Source organism: Eleginops maclovinus, chromosome 12 (assembly GCF_036324505.1).
Source record: "Eleginops maclovinus isolate JMC-PN-2008 ecotype Puerto Natales chromosome 12, JC_Emac_rtc_rv5, whole genome shotgun sequence".
In the NCBI taxonomy this organism is placed as follows: domain Eukaryota; kingdom Metazoa; phylum Chordata; class Actinopteri; order Perciformes; family Eleginopidae; genus Eleginops; species Eleginops maclovinus.
The window spans coordinates 10,295,298-10,322,897 of NC_086360.1; the positions used below are offsets into that span (position 1 = coordinate 10,295,298).

General features: G+C 38.1%; 2 protein-coding genes across 5 annotated transcripts; both read left to right on the top strand.

The window, feature by feature from the left end:
- The first annotated feature begins 7,225 nt into the window (after positions 1-7,225).
- lhx6b (LIM homeobox 6b) lies at positions 7,226-13,656 on the top strand. Of its 3 annotated transcripts, XM_063896545.1 has the most exons (9): positions 7,226-7,386; positions 8,019-8,149; positions 8,755-8,886; positions 9,247-9,368; positions 10,827-11,047; positions 11,709-11,809; positions 11,896-11,991; positions 12,626-12,797; positions 13,452-13,656. In XM_063896545.1, exons 2-9 carry the CDS (start codon positions 8,147-8,149, stop codon positions 13,532-13,534), a joined length of 930 nt encoding a protein of 309 aa, XP_063752615.1. In that variant the 5' UTR covers positions 7,226-7,386; positions 8,019-8,146; the 3' UTR covers positions 13,535-13,656. The 3 variants fall into 3 exon arrangements, with proteins under 3 accessions (XP_063752615.1, XP_063752614.1, XP_063752616.1); XM_063896544.1 differs by having other exon boundaries at positions 7,226-8,149; XM_063896546.1 differs by having other exon boundaries at positions 7,226-8,149; positions 10,830-11,047.
- A 4,704-nt stretch (positions 13,657-18,360) lies between these two features.
- Positions 18,361-27,036, top strand: krt1-c5 (keratin, type 1, gene c5). 2 transcript variants are annotated; one of them, XM_063897664.1, is made up of 10 exons: positions 18,361-18,535; positions 19,355-19,546; positions 20,699-21,093; positions 21,597-21,679; positions 22,609-22,765; positions 23,888-24,052; positions 24,165-24,290; positions 25,310-25,527; positions 26,010-26,038; positions 26,794-27,036. In XM_063897664.1, the coding sequence occupies exons 1-10, from the start codon at positions 18,508-18,510 to the stop codon at positions 26,907-26,909; spliced, it is 1,509 nt and encodes a 502-aa protein (XP_063753734.1). In that variant the 5' UTR covers positions 18,361-18,507; the 3' UTR covers positions 26,910-27,036. The 2 variants fall into 2 exon arrangements, with proteins under 2 accessions (XP_063753734.1, XP_063753735.1); XM_063897665.1 differs by having other exon boundaries at positions 18,392-18,535; positions 19,486-19,546.
- Positions 27,037-27,600: the final 564 nt, after the last annotated feature.

A 27,600-nucleotide genomic window follows, 5' to 3' on the forward strand; every position in this document is an offset into this window, starting at 1 on the left:
GCAATATGTAAAGCGTCTTTGAGTACCGTAAAAAGCGCTATATAAATGTGATTTATTATTATTATTATTATTATTATATTGGGTTTCATCAAAACTACTCCACCCTCTCATGTCCGTACTGATTGAAAAAAACAACAACATGATGACATGCTAACACATAGACTGCAAACCAATGTATAGATTGGTTGCTAGGTCCATTTCTTACCTACCACTACCCTACATGAGGTATAAGAAAACACCTCCTTGTATTGGCTTTTTCTTAATCATTTACAGACAATTGTAAAATAAGTGCTTAAATAAAGTTGAACCATCATTGTGTATAAATACGTAATTACATGTAAAAGTTATTCATTCAAAAATTGACTTTTGTGAAAGTACAAAAGTTTTAGCATTGAAAGGTACTGTATATTGATATAGATATGGTAATGTCTAAGCATTAACAATTATGCAGCTAGTAAAGGTGAAGCTACTATTGATTATGTTCTGCCAAGTGGCTTAATCCATACAAATACTTCATAAATGTATTATATTTTGTATTAATATTGTGACTCCGCAAAGTAGCAAATAACTAAAGCTGTCAAAATAAATGACATGGAAAGAAAAAAATGTACTCCAAAACGTAGTGTAACATAAGAATGAAAACATAAAACAAATATTCAAAAAGTAAATGTACTTAGTTATATCCCACTACTGGTTAGAGTGTGTTTTGGTGTTATTTCACTTTTATATTGTACATTATTATCAATCGCTCAGACTGTATATTCTACTCAGTCCTCCACTACACTCTGCAAATAGTCTGAGAGCATAGAGCGAGACATTCATCAGCTGTCAGAGATTTGGCACAGTTCCCCATAGGAAAACACAGAGTCCCCTCACTGTAATGTAGCCACTCTGCACACACACCACATCTTAAGTGCTCACGGATTCAAACGCCCTTAAAAGTTAAGGGTGCATAAAACACAAACATTTCTAGCTGAAAATCCATCCACGTCACTTGACAAGAAGCTACCATAAAAATTCATAATGTGCCACTATGTGGAGTCTCTGCTTTATCACGCGTACTCCTGCTGCATGACCAGGGTCACTCCTATCAAAATAAACAGTGAGGGAAACCTGGTTGTGCTCCAGGTTATAGATCCTTTCCAGCTCTCTGTTTCCTGTTCCACCTTCCACACTTCCCCCGGCTGATCAGAGTGCAAGCGTGCCCCGGCACAGGCCACCTCTGCTTGACACGGCCTCACTACCCGGCTCTGCTCGGATCAACAGAGTGGCAGGATATTGCACTTAGCATCAAACTAAACAAACAATGCATCCTGCGCAAGAAATCTCCACGTTTGAGCCTATTTGATGTGACAGTTGAAACACTTGAACTCAGGGTTGGCCTTGTCTGGGGGAGGTGGTTTTGCAGGAGACTGGGTGGTGCAGAGTGTGGGGTGTGCGTGTACTGACCTAAAGGGGTTTCCATGATTAGGAGCCCTGTTCACCTCTGATTGCTCCAGGTCACTGCAGGTGAGTGCAAGTGGTCGGAAGAAGGTAATTTTGCTTCTGGAGCTAGTTACCTGATTGGGTAAGTAGTTGATCTTTGACACTGACCCGAGTCCTCAAACATATCTAGAGTGGAGGTAAAGACCTGGATCCTGATCAGAGGCAACAAGCTGAGCTAAATCAAAATCACACTAACATGTTTTGCCCATGATATTGAACCATTTGTGTGATATTGTCATGTTGTTGCTCTAACATTGAGTTCTGTCCATTGCTAATATTACATGTCTTTGCTTATAGTTTCACAACTATTTCCAATGAGCATTAAACTTCTATGTTCAAACAGATGCTTGTTTTGTCATGTAAAAAATAATAATAATGTGCAGATGAAAGAAATTCTCCTCTGGGAGGTTGTGGGGTGAAATTAAACTGTACAAAAGGAGGTTAAAGGTCAGATTCAGAAAGAGATTGGAGATCCTGAAGCTGGGAGAGGTTCAGCAACTTGCTAATGGATGTCCAACTTTTTGGCTAGTGAGAAACAGATTGACAAAAGACAGTCAAGAAATCCAATCGTCAGTAGCAAGCCCCAAATTCCACACCATTAACTGAGGCTTTCTGTTATAAATTTAAAGCCAAACCGATTATGATTTTGTCATGGTTGTTTTCTTAGAATTTAGAAAACTCCTCTTGAGCCATAGAAGACAGCCATTGTTAAAGGAGTTCTCCTCATGATTAGAACACTGAACTTCATGCATAACAGCATTAGGGTAGAGCTTCAGAAATACAAACATGATTAAGATGTTTATACAATTATTGGAGTTCAGAAAGTGTATGAATCAATGCCAAGCAGCATCAACACATTGTGACGTTCGAACCATTTTTATTTAAAGTTTATTTTTTCACACATTACAAAATAAAAAATATCTTATACAAGCATTGTTTTTCAGTTGTGACAAAAGCACCCACCGTTTTTTTCCAAACATCCAGCAAAGTAAAGAAAGATTTTGCCCTCAACACATAAACCAGTTAAAACCACTTTTATTACCATTATGATAAAAAAAAAGCAGAACAAAATAAGAAAAGAAAATCTATAAATGTGTTATTATTTTATTATTAACAGTTTAATACCTGAAGTTTTGATTCAATTTACAATTATAGTTATTATAATTATTTAGTGATAGTTAATATAGGACTCTCATTCATCACATGGACAAAAATGTTGACATGTTGTGTAAATAAGCTACTATTTGGTGTGTCAAATTAAGTTAGGGTCAGTGTTGTGTTTATATCTTGTTTCCAGTGTCGCCAATGCCAAAGAAAGTTAGTTATTGCAGGTTGAAAATCAGCATGCAGGCCTACTAACCTTTGTAAACTTGCACTATAACATGGGTTCTTTGTAAAATCAGTTTCATCATCAACCAATATCTGTGTGGGTTTGGGATAATCTTGAGACATCTGTGTTTCTACGTGTTGGTTCTTTTGGTGTGGTGCGTCAAACAAGATGCAGAGGATACACTTAATTCCACAGTGCTCACTTGCCACTCGAGGGGTTTGTACTTTCACCCGGCAGAAAAAAAAAACTTCAGCTCACTTCCCCTCCCTTAGTGGACTTGATCAGCTGCTTCCTGGCTGTAAATAGAGAGGCATACTGTAATCCACTTGATAAATATCAAGCAGAATACAGCAATCAGCTGAAAGCAATTTGCGTGTCTGTGCTCAAGCCAGCGGCTCGTGATTTTCTCTCCTGTCATCTATCATAGACCACACGCTTGGGCCAAAATACACAATACCCCCAAATTGCTGTCATATGGAGTGCAAGCCCTGAAAAAAACCCCTTCATTTTTCCTTGTCTGTACTTCAAATAAACTTGCATTTGTTAAATAACTGGAGAGAGTTTTTTTTCTCTCCAATACAACTTTTCAGAGAGAAGGATGGTGTAATGTGCCATTTCCTTTGTTTGTTGAAAGCTTGGCTGCAGGACTGTAATCTAGATGGGTTTGACTTCAGAGTAGATGCAGCCTGTTGAATGTTGGACGATGGGGAGTCTTTAAATGTCAAACTGATTCTGCAACAAGCTCCCATAGGCAAACATTCACTGACTGTATCAGTTTTCTTGTATTTTTCATTTGCTTCTTCACATCCTCAGCAGTTACTACCTCTGAAAATCATAAATCTTTTTGCTCATATCACACAAAAGGTTTTCAACAAACATTTGGTGGACACATCCTCAATGTTTACCTCAGTCATGTTTGCTTGCTTAGGCCTATTACTGCTAGGCTTCCACTTTCATTACAACAAGTCATTTATCAGTTTTCAGCTATTTAAACTTTTTATTATTTTTAAACTACTGAAACAGTTTGGTACTTTTAAATGTTTTAACTAGTTCAGTGTTCCTCTACACGTTTAGCTATCTGCTTCAACTGTTCATCCATTGCTTTTAAGCTAACTATTTCAAATGTGTATCCGTTGCTTTAAGGTAACAATTTCAGATGTTTATCTGTTGCTTTAAGCTAATGGTTTCAAATGTTTTGTTACTTTTAGCTATCTGCTTGAACTGTTTATCTGTTGCTTTTAGCTAACTGTTTTAGGTGTTTATTCATTTTAGGATACCTATCAGTTTATTTATACTGTAGGTAACTTTCCTATATCTCCTGTTTAAACCATTATCCATCACCTTTGGCTAACTTTAACTTCTACTGGCAACTGCAAAAATACCCTTTTTGCTACCCTGGAAATCTGTTGGGAATGCAGGTTTTAAGGAGGTTACCACAGTCAAGCCCTGTTCTCACACAGACTGGCCACAGACCCAACTCTTATCTTAAACATCTAACAATATTCTCATAGACTTCATTAGCAAAACATCTACAGAAACAAGATAAGACCTTGGTGTTGCGTTTAGGTCTTGCTCCACCCTTCTCCAAACATTTTCTTTCAGCCAACATGCCAAGCAGAGCATCAGTCATCCCTGTTAGGTGGCTTTCTGCCGGTTTTGTAACATGCAATCATTGGAGAAAAGAGTATGAATCCTGAACATTTAGCCTGCACCTCGACATAAAGAATTACGGAATACTTAGAGCTGAAGAAAATCATGAACTGCAGGTAATTGGCAGGCTCTATCCGTTTGTGCTTTTTAAATTGGGGGCTCAAACAAAACACAAACATAAGAATATACTGTATAAAAGCAACAGAGCAGATAAAATAAATATGTGCATGCATTTGCATTATACATGAGTATATGTGTGTTGGCGGGGGGGGGGGGGGGTTACTTATTTAGGTAAGCTATGAGGATTATTAGGATTTCAACAATCAAAAACAAATACTATCTGCACCATCACGATCATCACGTTTCCATGGCCTTTAATCAGATGAGTCATCATCAGTCTGGTATTTTAGGATACCAAAATGATTGTAGCATGATTTCAATCGATTTCATGTAAATTCAACAGTTCCTACCATATATTATTTGCTGTTATACTGCTCATACAAAAGGCTGCAGAGGATCTACCAAGTACCCAAGCTGAGATCATATTTGGATTAAATGTGCAGAAACCATAAGAAAAAGCAATGCAAAGTAGATGTCATCCTTTATTTGCAAAATGCATAGGCCTTGTTTTTTAATCAATTTGGTTAACTGCTTTTGTAATCATTGCTTTTAATCTTCTTAAAGACATCACTAGTAAACTTATGTAAATTAATAACAAAAAAAGTTGTTAAAACATTTGATTGAGATTTCAGATAATGTCTTTTGGCTTTTCACAAGATATTCCCAATGTATCTAATGGCAATGACTTACATCACAGAGTGAATTGAGTGAAGGCCAATGGGTTATACAAGCATTGTTTTTCAGTTGTGAAAAGGACCCACCTTAATACAGGTTGTTTCCCAACATCCAGCACATTAAATAAAGATTTTGCCCTCATGTGAACCTCTGTGCACCTCCACAGTGAGCGGACGACTCACGTCATACATTGTTGTCATACCAGCCATCAAGCTGTCCACTGGGGCCCATTGGATGAGTCTAATAGCTTTAGCATGTGGTACAGTTTGTTTTTATTGTGGCAGTGTGCTGGTCGCTCATTGTTTGTGCAGATCACAGACAGCTGCGCGTAAAGGAAGGGCAGGGGCTGCAGGACAGAGCAGTCACACACACACACACACACACACACACACACACACACACACACACACACACACACACACACACACACACACACACACACACACACACACACACACACACATGCGCATGTGACATTCACACATCTGAGCTGTTCATGATGCAACAAATGACCAATCACTATTGTCAGGTCTTTGAGGAGGAATGTATGTAAGGGTGAGGTACAGGAAGCATAATGCAAATTGCTTTCTAGTGTTAAGTTTCCATGCAGCATAGTTTAACATCAGATCAGTCTGAGGTTTACTTTTCATTATATATTTGGGTGTCTTGATGAAAATTGCAGTCATACATCAGACTGATTTACTTTGATAATTTATTATCAACTACAATTTGTCTTCACTCGATGCTGCTTTTGATTATCTGCGATAACCTTTCTAAACTTCATCTTAACAAATGCCTAACCTTTGTTAATTGTGCGATGAACACCTTTTAAGAGGCTTTCACAACAGCAACATTGGGGGTAAGGCAAAAAGTTAGGCCTTTATGTGTAAACATGCCCTAAAACCAGTTTTATTGCTTTATATCTACCCGGGTTAAAACTTCAAAAATTCACATTCTCTGGAAAGGCTTACACAAGTAAAAAAAAAAAGATAAAGAGAACTCAAATTCAAAAATGCTCAAAAACCTTCACTCTTGCACATCATTATCACTAAAGACTGATGATAATGGAGGTGAAATAACACTCTTTCCTCCTTTAAGTCCTCCTTCATCTTGACCAGCCCACTTCCAGTTGACCCTGCTCTATCTGGTAATTACAGTTAATGCACCTAGTCGCCAAAGTGCGTTACTCTCACAATGCATAGAGACTGAGACAATGCAGTTCTGCTGTTAGAGATGCTTTTTAAGTGATCAATACAAATTAAAGTGTCATTGATTTCATGGAAACCTTTACTTTAAGTCTATCTGTTGCCACTTTGTAGGTGTGGGGAGTTTAATAATGATAGTGAAAGACATTTAAAGCTATGGCTTTAGTGTTAGACCTTTAACACAAAAGAAAAGGGACTTTAAGTTGTTATGAAAAAATATCTGAAATGTCATCTGTTTCGCTTTCTGTGAAACACAACCTAAGTTCTCTTTAAATCATATAGTTCAACATTTTAAAAAACAGTCCTTAAATCCTCATGAATGTGAAAGGGAATTTTAATGCAAATCCCATGAAACAAAACAGAACACGAACAAAAGTTTGTGCATTATGTGACCCTTTTCCCAACTGCTAAAAATATATATATGAGTTATAGCTCATATATATATATATATATATATATATATATATGAGCTATAACTCTCACCTTTATCCTACCCTTAGTCACTCTGCAATCAGCAGATATAGTGAAGTGACTTCAATACACTTACTCATCATCTGCAACCATCAAGTCAGAAAAGAAGAAATGCATATGAAAAAAGTAGGCGTTTCCAGACATATTTTCTCCATTATTTTCGTTTTTATTTATTTTATACATTCAGGTCCCAAATGGGTGTATGGCCCTTCAGAAAAGAAGGGTCTGGTCCAATAGGCAGCATCACATCCTGTCTCACTGAACTGGGTGTACACTTTGAGTCGAGGCGGGGAAAGGGAACCATAGCGGACTCTACAGCTCACACGGCTTCGATCTGCACGAAGTTTATGGAGAACAATGCTTCGCGGAATTATTTGGATATTTTACCTGTAATGCTCAGGAGAAACTTTTATTGGACGATGTTTTCGCTGCTTTTGGGAGGTTTTCCATGTATGAAGTATATGTTTTTCTCTTCTCTTAAAGGCCATCTCTTCTTATTTCACTGCCTCCAATATTTATACCGTAGCTGGTAATTAACATAATACTGCATTCCTGTTAATTTCAACCAAATGAAGGACAACACGGACTCCGGATTGCCACCCGAACACATATTTTTTGGCAGTTTATGAATGCAGCTGTAATCACCAAGGGGAGCCTCAAGTGTTTAAATGGGTCCATCAAGAGAACGAGACAATCAAGCTCCTTTATTCCTCGAGATCAGCTGCAGTTTCTGCACATTGTCTGTTATGAATAGACCGATCTCCAATTGAGCCTCTTCACTTTGGAGATTTTTCGATTTTCGATTATACAGCTATTGAAATTAGGATGTGCCGCTTTTTCTCCTCCCTTAGCTTGGTGGCTCGGTTGCCTTTTCTTGATTGCCAGATGAAATTGACACTCGGGTTGCCACTTATCACGCGAAGCATTTCAATCCACCGCTAATTGCAGATATAGTGCCATCCTTTCATTTCACTGCGTTTGATTGCATGGGAATACAGCCTCCTATTGCACACGAGAGGAATGATCGATCATATATAGGTTTTTTCTTCTTCTAATTGCTTCAAAATATTTTTTGTTGCCAGGGTTTAAATGCAGGAGAAACTGTTATTCGTTGTTTTGGACCGGATATAGTGTGGGCTGGGGCAGAGATGCGTAATGCGCAGAGTAAGCTCCATCTTCTCTCCAAATAGGCAACGTTCAAGACCCGAAAATGGTGAGTCAGAAACATCTGGACGAGTTTGATTTGCAGCCTTTTCACTTCTTTGTCTTTCAATCTGTGTAAGGTTCTATCATTCCTCTTTAGCCTGAACTTTTGTTTACTGTTACCCTCCGCAGGACTTTGGATTGGTTCAGGTTTAATCAGGTTAGACTAAAGAGTGGATACTTGCATTATCGGGAAAGTGGCCACTGAAACTCCATTTATTCCCTTTAATCTACGGATTACATAATGCAACATTTTTAGAATAAATATTTTTGTAATAAAATATATTCTTTACGTTGATTTCTCTTAGAACATGCGTGGATCTATTTACATATATTTAACAGAAAATGCATCTGCTAAACATTATTACATTAATTAATACATTAGTTGGATATAAAAAAAACTGTAACCTGTGGAAATACAATACAATTATTTTTTATTAGGCTATTAATGTATTTTTTCCACCACTTTGTCTTTATGTTAAGTCCGAAATAGTTCATGCTATTTATTGCAGTGACACTACTGTTCAATATATTAGCATAGGCCTAATACAATAATTATTTGTATTATCAAGAGGCGATAAAATGTAGTCGTCTCTTTCGTCTTTTTTGACGCAGTCTAAGTCGGAGGTGAAGAAGGAGTCCGGGGAGTCCAGTCCGTCGGAGGCCGCCTGCCTCTGCTCTCCTCCGGCGGCCAAGAACCAGTGCGCCAGCTGCGGCATGGAGATCCATGACCGATACCTGCTGAAGGTGAGAAATGAGAGAAAAATCTGAAAAATGTAAAAACTTCAAGAGATTTGAGCTAAAATGTGTCTCTTTATTTGATTTGTAGCCTTTCTTTTAGTCATTATTTTAGTTTTTAGTCCGGTTGATCTCACAAAAAGGGCAATCATACACTCAAAATATGCAAATGTCTCGATAATTTTACTCGAGCGTTACAATGCATTTCTTTCTTCTGAGGCCACTTGGCTTTCTTCTGTAAATCTGTAAACGAAACATCCAGTTTTGTTTTTATAAAATAAAATGTATGGTACGATTATAGGTTTCACACACTCAGGCGTGCATAACTGTGTAAGTTATTGTATTTTTTATATATATAAATCTCCATAGGTCAACAACCTGAACTGGCACTTGGGATGTTTGGAGTGTTCCGTGTGCAGAGCGTCTCTGCGCCAACACAACAGCTGCTACGTTAAAAACAAAGAAATATACTGCAAACTGGATTATTTCAGGTATAAAAATCAGTTTTATACTGAGCTGTTTACTGATTGTATTTATAACGCGAGCTTCGTGTAGAAGTTACGATTTTACAGGCTTTTATTGTCAGATAATCGGTGAAGTTTCTTTCAATCAATCAATCAGCTTATTGAAGCGACTCAAGGTCCATTTTTTAAAAGACAACACTCAAATAAAGACATAGCCTACAACACTCTTTGATCAAATACCATTTTAAATACAGGCGAACTTTTAAGTTGAATAAGTCATTAATTAATAAAAAAAGTCACAGAATATAAACATTTTCACTATTTTTTTAATAGGCCTATTTTATCTATAGTTTTAATCGTTAGTTTTTTTCATTATTGTTTTAAAAATGTATTTTATTACGTTTTTAACCGTTCGTTTTTTTAAACCATGTGTTTTTACTTTATCTTCAGAATTTCAAATTTCTTGTGTAGCATCTGTATCAGCTCTAGTTCGTACGTGTCATTTCGAGGCAATCATTTAACGGCATGTCTTAAGTTGATGTCTTATACAATGTTAATTATTACAAAAATTAAATTAAATAACGAACACTGATACTGATATGTTCTACCTTAGTAGCCTAATAGAAATTCCATTGAATCCTCACATTTCTGTAAATGCTTTCTCTTGACCAAATGGTTTTAGTAGGCCTGCAATGCCTAAAGAGTATCCTTTCTTTTGTTTTTCATATTGATATATTTGCATATAATGAAGGATTTTGAAAAACAATTTATTTCAGTGCTCCTCTACCTCACTTACTGATACATTTTATCTTATTTCTTTTTATTATTCTGGGTGTTTTTACAGCTCATCTTTATAAAGATCAGCTCTAGGAATCAAGTATAACACACAATGGGTCTTGAGTTCGTCAGTGAAAAATATTTACAGGCTTTTGGTTGAAAAGATCTTACATAACAGATCCTAGCAAACCAAATCCTCATTTTAACACCGATTATCAGACTGTAATATCAATAACGACAACCATCCATTGAAATGCACTACCAACTGAGCAAAGTGTACTTCCTTTCTTTGAGTTTGGATAATTTGATGGTTGCAAAACGGTTTAAAATGTTGCCCCACTAATGTACAACAATTAACTGTATTATTTGCTACATTTGTGGCCCAGTTTCAAAAAGGGACCCTGCATCAAAAGATATTCGTAGGACCTTCTGCATGTTGCATATTCTTGAACTAAGTTGACTTTAATCACATGATCACAAATCCTCAGTCCTCTTCATAAAACCTCATACATAGTGACTATAGGGAGAATGAGTGCATGAAAGCAGACAAAGAAACCTAATTTATTAAGAAGTGTACCGAGATAAAGAGACATGTCTAAATACAGAAAAGAGTTTGGTTTGCAGTTACTCAACATCCATACTTTAAGCTGAGCTCTTTAACCTACTGTATAGCTGACCATCACCTTCCTGTTTCCTTCTTCCTCACAGTAGGTTCGGCACTAAGTGTGCCCAGTGTGGCCGGCAGGTGTTTGCCAGTGACTGGGTGCGGCGGGCCAGGGGCAGCGTGTACCACCTTGCCTGTTTTGCTTGTTTCTCCTGCAAAAGGCAGCTGTCGACAGGGGAGGAGTTTGGCCTGGTGGAGGGCAGGGTACTCTGCCGCAGCCACTACGACATCATGCTAGACAACCTGCGTAGGGCTGCAGAAAATGGTAACAATCATATCAAACATGCAAATGTATCTCTGATTGCCTCCTTCGGGATGCATCAAAAATATGTAGGAGTAAAGCAAGAGAACAAAATAATAACTCTTGATCTCTTGAGCTCTGAGGTTTCTACTCAATAAGCCTTTTTCCATCCTGGATGACATCATCACACATATTTTAACACTTATTTCACTCTTATTGAGTGAAATATCAAAATACAAGAAACGTTTTTCTTTTATTATGTTTGCATAATTTTTTCCAACTTAAATGATAGATTCACAATGGTCTTATTTTCAACACAACTGTTTGATCTTTGTTACCTGAAAGATAAAGTGTCTCATTCCAACATAAGATTAAATGGTTTAGGTTAACTTAACTTTGAAAAGTGGAAAAATGTGAGAAAGTCTTCCAAAAATAATCAAAGTCAGAAGACAATAAGCTGTGATTTTAAGACAGGAATGTGTGGGCGTAATGGTATAAATAATTTGGACTGTGCGGTTGTTGGCAAGAAAACATTTGTGTTACATTGGTTGTTTGGATGAAGCTCCTGCCTGCAACTAGATTGGCCTGTGAAAGGTATCACTACGCTGTTTTGTGTAACTTCATGATGACTGCAATGTAATTGTGGGTAAAGTGACAGGACTGTGGTGATTGTGATCTCCTAAAGGCACAGGACTGACTCTGGAGGGAGCATTGCCCTCTGACCAGGACTGCCAACCAAAGCCAGCCAAGAGGGCGCGGACATCCTTCACTGCTGAGCAGCTGCAGGTGCGTGTGTGTTCAGTAACAGTCAGTGAAATGCCTGTGGTCGTCTGTATGTGTGTTTGGGGACTGATGACTGTGTGTCCTTGCAGGTGATGCAGTCTCAATTTGCTCAGGACAACAACCCTGATGCTCAGACTCTACAGAAACTGGCAGAAATGACGGGACTGAGCAGACGAGTCATTCAGGTAGGACAAAATTAACATAATAGTACACCATAAAAATATTTTAATAGTTATTAGAGCATCGTTTCCAACCCAGGGGAGAATTTAAATGGATGAGAAGAAAGAACAATACAGGATTGTTTTACCTGTTCAGGACTATGAAATCTGTTCAAACTAAACAGGAAAAATGACTCTGTGGCTGAGCTTATCACAGTTTGTACACACACAAACCATTATGAGGTGTCCCAATATTGTAAACATTGATTTGAACAACATTAGATCTAGTATATGCAGTATCTGCTACTCACATATGTTTTTTTGAAGGCATACAGAGACAGCATTTCTTTTTACAAACAGATATTCACACTCTTTGATGATAATTTGAGATGCCAGAGAAATACCCACAGAAATGTAAAGTTCCCCCAGAGTTCATCATCATCAAAATCTTGACTAGTGGTTCCCAAATGTTCTTGCTTTAATGAAGTGATGTTTATCTGTGATTTAGTTTACTTCTGAAACTGCTTGGTTTAAAGTATCCAATATTTTATGAGAAAACTACTCAGATGTGGGTGGAAACCCTGTTTTTCATACGGTTTGTTGCTGTTTATATTTCCCTTCTGCTTGCTTTATGTTTACATTATCTGTATTATCTCACCAGGTGTGGTTTCAAAATTGCCGTGCGCGACACAAAAAGCAGCCACCTCAGAGTGGCTTCTGTCAGGGCGCTCCGATGACCAGGATGCCTCCATCACTGCCGGACGATATCCACTACTCACCGTTCAGCAGCCCGGACCGACCACATCTGCTCGCCCTACACGGATACCTGGATGGTGAGTTTTTGGGAGTTGATGTCAGAGCCACTTGTTGCGTTTGTCATTGTTGAACAAAACAGACAATCACTTGTTTTAAAAAACTGAATATTCTGCCATATTTTAAATTATTAATCTGCTGTTCTTAGTACACATTTGAAGAAATTTGACTTCATGCAAATTCCTACTTCTATTGCAATACATTTCAGATTCTAATAATGTTTTTGCTATTACAATTTAATAGTTTTCAGAGTCATTTAGGTTTATTATACCGTACATAATATTTTTGACACTTTAAGTACATTTTGTGATTTTCTTGTAAATGTTGGACTAATAATGAAGAATCTTACAGTGCAGTCTTGTTACTATTGCTAATGTAAAATATCTAAATGCTTTTACCATTTGACAATATGTTTCTTAAAGCTGTGATGAAAAGGTTAGAGTGCAATAAAGATCTTAGATAAATAAATGTGTAAAAGAGTCAGGGGGAGTTGAAAGAAGTTCCACAAGACATTTTGGAGCTGTTGAAGGCCCAAATGTGAAAAATTCCAGTTTTAAAAATGTGTATTCTGAATATAGGATACAAATCTGTCCCTGGAACTTCACTTGTCATTCAGAATATTTGAACCCTTTGCTCCACAGACAAATGTAGCTTCTCTTGTCTTCTCCTTGCAGCTCATCCGTTCTCAGTCCTCACTGCACCGGGCCACCTGACCCATCCCTCCATGTCCTTACCACAGCTCCCCATCAGCCGCTAACCTTCAACATCACCTTTTGTTTTGCGTCATCACCACTTTATTGTTGTGAAAAAAATCCTTTGGGACGACCTGTCAGTATCTGCTCTGATCCCCCTGGGCATGCAGGACCTCTGCGATCTGTTTTCAATCAGATGGATTCTTCTTCGCTGTGAGACTGCTGACATGAACTTTGAAGTCTTTGAAAGACAGCAGACTGTGGAGAAATGTTCGGCCTGGATGTCAACATGGGAGTTGTTTTTTTTTTAAAGGCAGAGAAGAAAACCACTTTTATTTTTGATTTTCCTCTTTTTGATGGGACACAAAGCAGTGCATCAGGTCAGGATTGTTTTCCTTTTGTTTACCCACTCATACAAAGTATTGTTATTATGTTGCTGCAATATGAAAAGAGTGTTGTAGCAGTATTACAGTAAAACCTCAGCATTTTTTTTTTGTGTATTGGTGATGAGCACATTTGCAGCTTTATTGTTGTTTGTTGTTGTAGTGTTGTCAAAAAAAACTCTTATTTATTCTGATCAAAACCTTTCTTTAAAAAGCACTTTTTAAATGTGTCTTGAAATGGAATAATTCAGTGATTGTACATTGTAAATACTGCCACAGTTTAATAAAAGGTGTATCCGAGCTGTAAGGAAATGAATAATTAAGGATACATTTATTCCTGCTGTGTGTGCGTGATTGCGTGCGTGGTTGGCTGAAAATGTCAGGACAAACGCACATTATCACAGACAGATATGTAATTACATATCCACATTATATCAGGGCACTATTTTACACTAAGAGCTAAAAAAAAAAATTAATAGGTCGCCTGTCAGGGGTTAAGCACCTTCAGTAACTTGTAATTGAAAGCAATATCCTGCGACAAACCTGCACATAATCTCCATTAACATGCTGTACTTAAATGGAAATGTGATCAATCATATTGTGAAAGCGTGGCCATTGATCGAGCAGCTCGTTGGCTTTTATGGGGCCTTTTAACACAGATTATCTACAGTTGTTACATTGATTGACAGCACTTAAGTGACTGTGATGTGAGGAATGAATAGGATACTTTAATTTAAAGGATATCATTACATCTGAATTTTCAACCTGGATCAATGCACCCTTTATTTTTTTTACCACTAATGTAAATTCAAGAGTGGCACACCCCCAAGCACTTCCAGTCTTACAATCCTGAGAGCAGTCCTTAGCCCGGCATTGATACAGGATCTTTAAGTGCAGTTGTAGCAATGGCCTATTGATCTTACCTAAGCAAGCAAACAAGTGTATTTCCAACATGTTGAGCCATTGCTTTAAACTTAAACTCATCCCTTATGTATTTTGTGCATTTTTGTTTAAAAACAGCTGACACACCATCATCAGATTTTGTCTCAAACTCTCAAGTATCTATATCAGGCCCATCCTTAGAAAAAACACAAATCAGGGGAAAAAAGCTAACCTGGCTCCAGCCAAAGGGCACAATGAACAAATCTGCAAACCAATGACTCTACATGTAAATCTCCCAAATTTGATCTAACAGGCTTCTCACTCGAGCTCCAAATTTAATGTAAGGACATAAGCAAGATATGTCTTCTGATGCTACAGAGTGAAAAGTGTAATTCCCGATATGGGTCCCACTTTACTTCTGTGTGCACATATTATATATGTTATTATATGTATTGTAATGTAAATAACCCCAAAAATATATTTAGCGTTTTTGTACCTCTGTCGAGCAGATTTAAAAAAAAATGTTTCTGCAATGATAAAACCTCCGAATAGTTGTTGCCTGTGATCTGCAAATGCCCAACTGCTGGCTGACATTGAAGGGTGGTTTTATGGCATGAACTGAATTGTCTCACCGTTGTCTTGTCAGAAAAGTAGCTTTTGTTGTTTATGTTACCTGGTCAAAAAGATTTCAAGCATCATACAGGAAGATCACGTAACATTTTGATTCTTTTTGAAAACATTGTCTCTGAGGAAATGCAGGAACCAACAACTCAGACGGCTCACATCTGCATTATTACAGTTTCAAGCAACAGATCTGTTTCTCCTCTTGCTTGTGAAGGAGGAAACACGACTGTTTGACCCAGTGATACCTTCACAGTACCAGCAGACCTACAGCAGATAAAAACATGCACACAATGGTTCCGTTATACCACTGGGAGATTTAATTAAAGATGCTCACACTGGACCAGGTGTGTGAGTGTGTGTCATGTATCATTTTGAATGTCTTTCTTTGCATGGAAGTTGTGTTAGGAAAGAGAGCATCACTCTAACGTAAAAGAGGACACTCTATCTTTCCTAAACTTTAAACCAAACTTTTTTTCCTCCAATCAATCACTTCCAATCAATTCAATCTCCTCCTTGAGAAATCTAAGAACAAAAGCTGTATATACGCTGAGCGGGGAGATGATTATCAGGCTGACACAGTTTGGGCCACCTGCCAGCACTACACTGTAAAAACGCACATTTCTTCCCCATTAAAGTCCCTCTCAGATACGAGGACACAGGCAGCATTTAAGCATGTCTTCTCTCCATGCACAAGCATCCCTGAGCGTTTAAGCCGCCCCGTTTTGTCATCATGTCATGCGTCCACCTCGTTGATTGACAGCTTCAAGTGGTTACAGATGAAAGCGGGCCCCCCATGCTAATGAATAGGCCCCTGATTGCAGTGCTGCTCGCTCTCTGAATTACAGCGTCTCCCACCTAATGAGCAGATACACTGCAGTGCCCCTTGTCTCTGCGTATTCACATTTCTCTCCTTCACGCTGATGAGCTCTGCTCTGCACAACAGTCAACAAAACCCCTGTGAAAGATTGCAACGTGAGCCATCTTCATCAGCATCTTCCTCGTCCTCCTCCTCCTCCCCCCCCCCTCCTCCTCCTCAAGTTTACTTGAGACGCTGCCATATGCTGGCATGGTCTTCTAATTCCCCCTCCCCCTCCCCCTCCTCCACCTCACTCAAGGATATGATGATGGCATGCAAACTATCTGAATGCCGCTGAGCACGATAAAGTCTCAGTTTCAATGATTTAATAAAATCATTTGCATAATACATTTTCAGAATCTATAGCATCATAATAATAAAGATATCTTATTGTATCACCAAGCTGACTGTAGAGTTACATGTATACAGCATGGCTTTCTTCATATACTCTTTGATTATTTTAGGAGTTAAATAACCCTGGAAAGGAAACAAATATGTATGCAGACAATAGACAATTTGCATTTAGTTTCTCCTAATAAACTCAGCTTTTTAGCGATAGTAGGGGGTGCATTCTGTTCCTTAAAAAAAAAAAATGCAGCCAAAAAATCTATAATTGGGAGCAAAGAATAAGAAAAAAAACTCAAGACACATAGGGCAATGTTATGTTCAATTTGGAATAAGCTTTAAAGATGACTGGACTTTTGCTTCTATTCTGGTTTCTTTTCAACCACAGAAATATGATATTGTTTACCTCAAATAACAGCTTCATATTTCTAGAATCTCTTTGCATCTAAACGTAATGTCATCCATCAGCTGGAGAAAACTAGCAATTTGTGCTCTATTTACATTAAAGAGTGACTATGTGTTGCTATGAACTAGACTATCTGAGGCTTCAGAGCAGAACCACGTCAACAAACACCAGAGGAAGGGTTAACACTACATATGCGAACATTTTTTGCTCAAATGTCCTTTCTTTCGGAACACTGTACCACAATGAATTTACTTTGTGGCTCAGGGTGTTTTGTTTAAATATGGTTATTTCACAGGCCTACAATTAAACCCTGGCTCTAAAAGTACCATGTTTCCAAACAAACCCAAAACAACACAAAATGAATTTATGTGACTCAACTGTGCGTCGGTACATTCTGTGCTATAGAAATTCTGAGAAATAAACAAGGAAACTTTCTTTTGGCTCTTACAGTAGCGCACAAGAGCAGAGAGAAGGTTTTCAAAACGTTAGGAAATGGCTGAAACAGATGATTCACTTCACCCAGGCTGACAGCCAACCGTGCACTATGCAAAAATAAACACGGGGCTCCACAGCAGGTTCCCAGAATGTTTATTTTGGGGGGGAAGATGACTATTGAACTATCACAGCACTTCAGTTTGATTAATAAGAAGCTGAAACAGGATCTAAATCACTCTCCTGAGGCATATTTGCTACATGTTACAAACAGATGGTGGCGCTACAACACTCTGAAAGATGGGGATTGTGGGGGAAAGGGGGGGAAATTAAACCAATGCAATTATCCTATAGATCTCCCAAAGCCTGTTTGTTACTGTCCCCCAACTCTAGTGTTATGGATAAGGATCAAGGAGTAATTCTATTCCATTTCCAGTATATTATTAACCTTACTGTAAATGTTCAATATGCACATACAGCCGCGGAAAAAAATAAGAGATCACTCCAATTATTTCTTAATTCTTTATCTCTACATGTATGGCAGCCATTCCAGTGTGTGTTGAATTCCAAAACAGAGAAAATTGCCAGTAGTTTATAGAATACAATTAAAATAAAAAATAAAAATTGAACTCAAAAAACGCACCTATAAAAAATAAAACTATAGAAACCTATTTTTTTCCGGGGCTGTATATTCTCGGCATGTCAGCATGCTACAACTGATCTGCACATAGTGTATTGTATTTTCTACCCACAAGGGGGCGGTAAATCCATTTTGCATCCTATTATGACGCATTCGTAAAACTGTGGAGCCACATGTTGTCTCGCACACTGGGAGGCATTAGACAATATGTGATGATGATATTAAGACAGGAGATGTCTTATTTTCTGTTGGGACTTAATTTGAATTTTGTTTGAGTCTCGGTTTGATGGCGTGAAACATCTATGATTGTCGTCAGTTTCCAGTTTTTTTGTTGTGAACGTGTGTGTGCACGGTATTAGTGGGTGGAGTTGGCTGAAGGCAGTTGGCCAGCTCACTGTGAGATCTGATCCTACACAGAGAATAATGCTTGCTGAGGAATTTGACCATACAGTAACGGGATTACATACTGTATGACAGCAAGAGAGCACAGACAGATAGGTGAGACGTGTAAAGTGTACAAAGTAGGGTGCTACCCTCTGTGTATTTGTGTGTGTGAATACAAACAAGGTTTCCACTTCAGCTGGACCTACGCCTTGAATTTCTCAGGGGTCTTCACTTTCTTCCTCTATTGTTCCTGCTTCCTCCCGCTGGCCTCTCCCCAGGTGAAGCTGGCTTCTCAGTGTGCTCAGTGCATTGTATCAACACTCAATAGGATCACTGTGGAGCCAGCAGGGTGCCTGTTTTCAACCCTGTTCGCTAAAATACTTTGTTCTCCGAGTTTCATACAGCTCAGTTGGAGGCCTGAGGTTTACCTCACTGTATAAATATGAGGTCATATAGCTTTAACAGTCACTTTGTTTGAACAAAGTAGCGCATATAACACATGGCAAATCAAGGTCGAACCATTGCACTTTTATAGCTAGTTATCCACATTTTTTAATTATTATTTCAGACCAAAAATGATAATGGGCCAATCGAATCCCTCGTTCAAATGGGCCAATCAAATGGCTCGATACATTGGGCCTATAAAAGACTACAATCTCGGTCAAATGGGCCAATGAAACAGCTCTATACATTGGTAATTAAAATTGCTCAATAAATTTGGCCAATCAAATAGCTTGTTAGTATGGACCAATGGAAATAATCGTTATATAAGGCTAATCAGGGGTTCAATCAAATGGTTAAATATAATGTGCCATTCACATGACTCCATACAATCAATTTAATTTGCCCTTTGGATTGAGTCATTTTAATTATACAGATTGGACAATTTACTTAATGTATTAGTTAACACCGAATGGTTTATGTGCACCACAGTTTTTTTCCTTCACAAGGTGTCAAGTTGCACCCTCTTCTTTGTTGCTGTGGGGTTGGACAAACGAGAAGTGGCTCCTCCCCGACAAAGAGAGTGGAGCCACTGCATACAAACTCACCTGTTGAACTTGCAGCATCGGGGTGGAAATCTGACCAACTATCAAAGCGAAGTCCTCCTGAAGAACTTAGCTCAATGTAAGTATGATGTTGTCCTCTATCTAGATCTAAAGCAACCATGAAGAAATACTTTTTTGAGGACTTTTTATCAAAGTTTGATAAAAGGTTGATTGAAAGTTAATTCTTGATCTTTCCTGTTGAAATCGTGACTGCTATTTTTTCAGGTCAAGAATCAATAATGCGCCTTTCTCTAAACCAAACAATTTACTTCTCTATCTGCTGCTGGCACTGTTCCATTTTTAAATATAATTAGAGAATGCTGACTTAACCAAACCTGAACACCACTGATATTGTCCCATCTCAGAAGCGAGGCTTGATCTGGGTCAGAGCTTTAATGGAATCCTGGGAATACCTGATGCTTTATTTAATGAGCATGTAACTTGATTTCACTCACGTGTGCTGAGTGAGACTTGTCAGAGGAAGTCAAAGAAAATCTTGCAGCAAATCAAAGAGTAATCCTGACTGGAATTCTTTAAAATAAATTAAGTTAAGAAGCTTCATGCCGGGTCAAACTAAACTAAATTACATATATGTTTTATATTTATGTATCTTGCCTGCAAATAAAAGATCATATTTATATTTTACATGTGCAAAGAAATTGCAGTTTTCTTATTCAATTTAAATGGAACAAGTAACAGTGTGAGACAAATCAGTAAATTAGGGTTATTTAAAGGGGTAAAAAAAAAGTGGAGTCTGTTAAGGAAAGACAAACTTAAGAAACTGAGAAGTTATTGAATATTTGATACAAGGAATAATCACCAAATTATGCAAAAGGTATCTTACTAACTTGTTGGTGTTATATAACCTGCTCGAGACCGTTAATGTATGGGGGACTTTGATAGCACTTTACTGTATAATGTGGAGCAATTAAGTATTTTCATATAGAAAAAAATCACCCAAATTATTCAAAACATTATTTTTTTAAAGTTAACAATGATGTGGGAACGTATGTCTTGTAGAACTACTCTGTATAATAGTGAATAAATGTAATATTTTACAAAAGAGAAAATAATTCAAAAGCATATTTCTTCACAAAAACGGTTGTGGAATAACAGGAGGTCGGTAATGGGTGAAGTGATTTTGGTACCAATCTGTATAATAGTGAAGTTTAGCTAGGGTAATTAGCTTCACAATGAGAGCACTTATTAAACTCATGTGAATCTGCTGCAGTGGACACCATGGCCTCCACCCTCTCTGTGCGCAGTTACTCCGTGCGTCAGCCCTCCTTCTCCAGCATGTCTCAGAGGGAGAGCGGTCGCAGCATCCGCTCCAAGCCTCCCGTCTCCTCTTCCACGCTGTCTCTGTCCCGCTCCGTTTCAATGGGCAACGGCCTCAACATGCTGGGCTCCAGTCTGTCCTACAACGGCCTTGGTGCCGCAGCCAGTGAGAAGGAGACCATGATAGGCCTGAACGACCGGCTGGCCAACTACCTGGATAAGGTGCGCTCGCTAGAGAGGTCCAACTCCGACCTGGAGATCAAGATCAAGCAGCTCATGCTGGAGAGGACTCCCAAAGGGCACGACATCGAGGGGATGATGGCCCAGGCACATGCCATCGGGCAGGAGGTCAGTGTTTGTAGATCAGACTTAAGAACTCCCGTACCAGATCATTTCTTTGGAGCAGCATTTCATTACATACCTCAGACATATTTTTTGAATAATTTGATGTGTTGGCATTAATGTGAGACTTGGCTCAAGGGTAACACCCAGCTTGAATCAGGTAAATGCACTATATCAAATCAAATGCAAGGAATATGTTTAGGGTTATTTATTAAGCATAGATGTTACTCGCTATTTTTAGGTTGAAACTTAACCCTCCCTTAAGTTGACATTAACCCTCAAGAAAGCGCTTCAAAACACAGAAAAACAATAATGAGGGATGCAACCATTTACAGTATGTATCACATCCAGAATCTGCATCTGCATTCAGAGGGATTTGGATGGAAGTTTTTTATTAAGACCATTTATGATTGCACAGTAAATAAATCAGAGCACTAACATTATTAGAAGCACAGATCATTTCTAGTGATGCCAGATTTTCTTGAACCATCCTCTCGTTTGCTGCTCAGGTAAGGAAGAGGACGCTGGAGAACGCCCGGATCATGCTGGAGATTGATAATGCCCGGCTGGCGGCCGACGACTTCAGAGTCAAGTAAGTGTCACACAGAGCTTCCTTTGTTTTACCTGCATGTGAGTTGTTCACATAGAAGTGCCAGACTGCAAAGTCATGTGAATAAATGATCTTTAAGTCAGGCTGCGAAATAAGAGCTTCATTCCCACGGTGCTCAGGCATGTGCATAGATTTCCATCCAGGAGCACAGGGTGTGATGGATCGTGCAGGTCAGAGAGACAGCGTTGTTTCTGAAGTCCAGAGCTGGCAGAGTGAAGCTGAAGGAGAGATGGGGGAGTCAGGATACACTGCTGATGATTTTCACAATGTGTTGATGGTATTTTCTGTGACCTGATGTGAGGGAGCAATACTTGAATTGGCAGTGATGTATGGCCTGAGCAGCAAAGAGCATGCATACCTTCCATGCAGATCTTTGTATGGTATTTTCACTTGTGTATTTTCACTCTGGGTAGTTTTCATACATTGTTTCCACTTTCATGAGTCAACATCAATATCCAAGTATTTGTATTTTCCTTTGTATTTCCATTTTATGCAACTATTTGATTTCAGAATACTCTTCTATTCACAAAAAAGGATGCAGGAAGGGATGAACTGTATATTTGTGTGCTACACAAGCAAAATATACGTAATACAAAATAATTAAAATATAACATCAATATAGTTTTATCAAAATACTATCATATCAAAGTCAACTTACTCCCTTGTTTCTGAGCATCACACAACCTTTATCATAACTTTGATTCAAGATTACTTTGCCAACTTAGACTTCCCAAAGTCAAGAATGAATTGTCACACTTTAACACATTAACATAAAAGGAAACTACATTTTTTTGATGCACCACCGGAATTGAGCAGTACATTTCACCTCCTGCTGCTATCTTTGTTTTGATTAAGATATATATTGTAATGAAAATGAATGGCTCCTTTCCTTCACTGTTTTTGTGTTGCAGATGGGAAGCAGAGGCCACACTATGCCAGTCGGTGGAGAGGGACTGTCAAGCTCTGAAGAGAGCAAAGTCAGACCACGACCAGATCATCGGCACACTGCGAGGAGACCTGGACAGCCTGAAGGAGGAGCTCTACTTCCTCAAGAAGAGTCACGATGAGGTGAGATCCCCGCCGAGGTGAAGGTCATGTCAGACTTGATCAATGAGTGTTTACTCATCAAGATAATAACTTTACAAGTTGTCAAGAGTTGTCTTGTTCAAATGTCGGATGTCTTTAAAGCATCTCAAAAGATGAATGAAAGCATCTCAAAATGATTAATATCATCCAAAACCACAAAACTGTAACACATTCCAGTTGCATATCAGCAACATAGTAGCCGAGGGCTTAACAGTATACAGTATCTGAAAGATGATCCTGTACGGACACACCCTTTTTCTTTGGTGCCATAGTGCTCCAAGACAACACCTGTGTACACAAAACAGAAGCACGAGAGCCCATCCAGCCACATGTCAGGTGTGTGTAGACTGTAAGGTGTGGTATACAGGATGTAGACCGAACACTTGTCTGAGAACAAGAGTTTATTTTTATTTTGGTATTAATCATGCGCATCAAATCGTTTAAGAAGATCATAAAAGGATTGAATCCAGCAAGCACAGCTGTATCACAAACACAACAAAACTAAAATATTTGTATTTATTCTTTACTATATTTTCTAACAACCTGAATTTTTAATACCAACATTTTACTTTGTAAAAAACGTTTCATACACAATGATTGTTGAGTAATGTTTTATTTTGGAAGTGAAACATTAAGTCCTGTTAGAATATTTCAACCTTCTTAATGCATGTGAACATTTTTGGTGTAGCTTATTCATTCTTATTTAAATGTACATAAATTCCTTTCTAGGACATTTTTTTAACAAGATTCAAACTCAAAACAAAAATAACATTTTCCTCAATAGTTTTAATAAAATAAGTTTTGTAGGACAAGATTATTTATATAATAACAAAATAAAAACGTTAAAAATGACTTTTTTTTCCATAATGAGTATGTTTAAACTTTGAAGCATTAAGTATTTTGCTGGTAATATGTCGGTATTACTACAAATGTAGTATATTTTGAATTCAGGACGTCTTGAACAGTGGTATTAATACTTGTATTTTAAGTTAATGCACTGAAGGTAGATAGTGCAGCCTTAGAGATGTCCAGGCAGTAATTAGAAACTGAGATGTTGCAGCATTAAACACTAGTGTTTCTTTTCCCTTCCTTAAATAATCACAGGAGATGATGACAGTGAAGTCTCGCCTGGCCAACGAGCAGGTGAGCGTGGAAGTGGATGCTCCTCACGGCCCTGACCTGGGGGCCATCATGGCTGAGCTGAGGGTCCAGTATGAGGGCATTGCGCGCAAGAACAAGGATGAGGCCGAGGCTTGGTACCTCAGAAAGGTCTGTCACTGCATGAATAAGTCTTTATTTTCCTGGTATTAATACAAGTTTATTTGCAATATCAAAGACCTCATACTGTACATGACACTTTTTTGGATGTGTGTGTTTGCAGTTGGACGCGGTGCAGTCAGAGGTAAAAGAAAGCAACGAGGCTCTCCGTTCTGCCCAAAGCGAGCTCAGTGAGAGGCGACGATTCCTGCAAGCTCTGGAGGTCGAACTTGACAATATTCGGAGGCAGGTAAAGTAGTCTTAACACTCAAACAAATGAAATCAAATATTTCTCCAGGAATAAAGCTTCCCATATTGTCTCTCTTCATAAATGATTCAAATCTTATGCTGCTATTTCTCTACATCTTTGGAGTTCAGCGCCATCCTCACCTCTTCTCTTCTGCACACATATTATCCATAGATTACAGCTGCCTTCTCCTTGTCAACAAAGAGCATTTAGCAGCACAATGTACACCGCTATTTCATTTTGCTCTGATAATCAATCAGTGACAACAAGACGTAGACTCAAACAAGCCTGTATTGTCTGTGTCTCTGTTACATGTTAACACAGGTCAAACTAGCATATGGAGCATTTCAGTGGAGTCAAACGTAGCTCATAGATGTTTGCCTTATAGTGAGCACACAGTATTGAATGCAGATATATTACGGTGCTGACAGTCTGAAGTATGTGTGGTTGATTGGTGAGGGGGCTTGAACATATTAGCTCAATAAGTAAACAGACAAAGCGATGCTGGGTGGTAAAAGTGTCCATTATGTGACAGTGGTGGCACTTTAGTGGACTTCACAGAGGAACATTGTGTGTAGTACAGTTAATGCCTCTGTGAACAATCTGATTTAAATGTGCCCTGTTGACATGTTCTTATATTAAATGTATCCATGCATTTCTATAACATAGGAAATTGGTACATTTTTAAAATACGAACAAACATATTTATTTTCATTGTTGATTATTCTGTTGTTTATTAACCTTTGAACAATCCATTAGTTTACTGATCTGTAATATGTCAGAAAGCCAGGTATTCTAGGAGTTGGTGGCGAACAAAACAAAGCTAAAAGTAGAGAACGTTTGTTTAATCATATTATATCAAAAATGTAGATGTCATTTATTGATTTTAAACTGCTAAGGATGCGTATTTATATGAAGATAAATTAACAAAATGTCTGCTTCAGTGTGTTAATGTATTAAAACGTTATAGTACAATGTGTTACCTACTGTCACTGATCACTCCCTGTTTGTTCTGTTAACAGGTGAGTGTGTTGGAAGGAAACCTGGCTGAAACTGGGCACAAGTACTCAGTAGAGATGGACCGTCTTCAGGCCACGCTGACCGGGCTGGAGGACGAGCTGTCTCAGCTGCGTTTGGACATGCAACGCAACAAGACCGACTACGAGCAGCTGCTTCGCATCAAACAGAACCTTGAGATGGAGATTGCCACCTACAGGAGGCTGCTGGAGGGGGAGGAAACGTGAGTGAGGGTCTAAGGATCAGTGCTCAGAAATGCACAGTTAGCGTACCTATGTTTATTTCTGTTAAGAGGACAGTTCGAAAGTGGGATTAAGGTAGGGAGGGGTTAGACATGCAACAAAGGTCCTAGGCTGCAATGGGAGATGGTTGTATGTACTGTTAACATGTTCTTTCAGTTTCTATAAAATAACACTGATTATAATCCAGGAAAGAAATTAAAATGATTATAATTTAAACCACAAAGATAGTATCTCCCCATTTTTGAATTTTGCTACAGAGTAGTTTTCTGTGTGTATGATTAAAGCACACCGAACATTAATAGTCAAACATGTTGGGATATAAGGTAAACCTTTTCAAGAAAACATAATTTGCACATTTCCCTAAATGTGGAACTTCAAAATGTCGTACTTGCGTCAGACATTTATTCAACATTACATCTGCTTATTCTTTTGACTGTCGTTGTTTCTTTTCCTCGGTCTACAGGGTAAAAGAAACACCTCCACCTCCTAAAAGTAAGTTCAGTTTTTTTGGAATGTCATAAGGACCAAAACTTCTTTTCTACAATTTTGTATAAAGTCTTCTCAACATTTCTTCACTAGTTCTTGCAGGAGGTTATTTGTAGAAAAAACACTAGTTTGTTTGCCAACGCTCTTGTTGTATGAAAAACAAATGAAAAGAAAAAGGGTTTGTTAGCTTCTCATTTTCGCCCCTATCAGATCCTATGTGTGTCAAGTGACCACACCAGAGGACATACTTCCTGTTGGTTGGAAGTATGGTTCATGGAGTCTGCAAAACTTAGAAAGGGATCTGAAGCTCCTGCAGGACGTGCTATATGCTGGGATGGCCTACTATTGTACTTACTGTCTGCAATCCTTTCCTTTTATGCAGACTTTCCATTTAGGACACTTGAAATTTGGGCTTAGGTGTGGTCACTCAACACCTGCAGGATCTGATAAGAATACAAAGCACACTCGCTGATGTCTTCTATTTCATCCCTTTTGTATTTTTTTTGGCATAAAAGTTGAACAGAGTAAGTTTACTGACGTGATGTGTTTTCATTTGAGAGTAGTTATGGCCAAAGTTGTTTAAATATTCATGTTTTTTGCAGCTTTATAGCCACAATATGGCATCAAATACTTGCAGAGATTTAAATATCAGATCAGAATCAGAAATTTTTTTTTCAATTCATATTCAGTGTTGTTCCATCAGAATAAGTTTTATTGACCACCTTTTATTTACTTTTTGGGACTTATTTTCCTTGTCACAGAAGACCCTGATGTAAGGACCAGGAAGATTGTAAAAGTCGTCACCCAGACCATGATCAACGGCAAAGTGGTGGATGAGTCCAGCGAGGTGGAGCAGATCGAGGAGCGCAAAAAATAATGCCAAAGTGTTGAGAGAGGAGAAGCAGAGACGTCTCTTAAAACCAAAGTTGATCTAATTTCAACACAACGTTCTTGTTGATGAAAAACAATAGAATAAAAATTTATAAAAAATGAGTTCAACCTAACATTAAGTGATTTACAGCATCCTGATATATTTCTTTACACACAGTGTATCTCTAGTGTTGGCAGAAACTCCTACATGAAATGAATTGATTTTCAGAAATGTTTGAATAGTCTGTTTGATTATACATGTCCGAATCTCATCTGAAACGTATGCTGCGACTTACAGTAATGCAACCATAACCTTATTTCATCCATACATTTTTTTTAACATGTCTACTTACTCTGGTAGCTTTTATTTAGGCTTTTAAACCACATCTTACGGTCTTCCCTTGACTGAGTTTGCTCAGTTATTATGAGAAACAGCTTGTAGGTTGATATATTTGTTGGTCAAACAAGTAAAAAATGTTTATACAGTATGTATATACAGTGGGGCATTTATATATATATATATATATATAAAATGAGAAAAACAAAATCCAGAAATTCACATTTTTAAAGATTTTTAAAGAATTTATTTTCAAATTATTGTGGAAAATAAGTATTTGGTCAATAACAAAAGTTCATCTCAATACTTTGTTATATACCCTTTGTTGGCAATGACAGAGGTCAAAGGTTTTCTGTAAGTC

What these genes read in the sequence shown, in the direction of transcription:
- lhx6b (XM_063896544.1), top strand. An exon ending in TGCAAACTGGATTATTTCAG is followed by an intron (nt 9,369 to 10,826) that starts GTATAAAAATCA and finishes TCTTCCTCACAG; the next exon opens with TAGGTTCGGCACTAAGTGTG. An exon ending in TGAGCAGACGAGTCATTCAG is followed by an intron (nt 11,992 to 12,625) that starts GTAGGACAAAAT and finishes TTATCTCACCAG; the next exon opens with GTGTGGTTTCAAAATTGCCG.
- krt1-c5 (XM_063897664.1), top strand. Translation starts at nt 18,508, where the DNA reads ATGACAGCAAGAGAGCACAGACAGATAG. An exon ending in CACATGCCATCGGGCAGGAG is followed by an intron (nt 21,094 to 21,596) that starts GTCAGTGTTTGT and finishes TTTGCTGCTCAG; the next exon opens with GTAAGGAAGAGGACGCTGGA. An exon ending in TCAAGAAGAGTCACGATGAG is followed by an intron (nt 22,766 to 23,887) that starts GTGAGATCCCCG and finishes AAATAATCACAG; the next exon opens with GAGATGATGACAGTGAAGTC.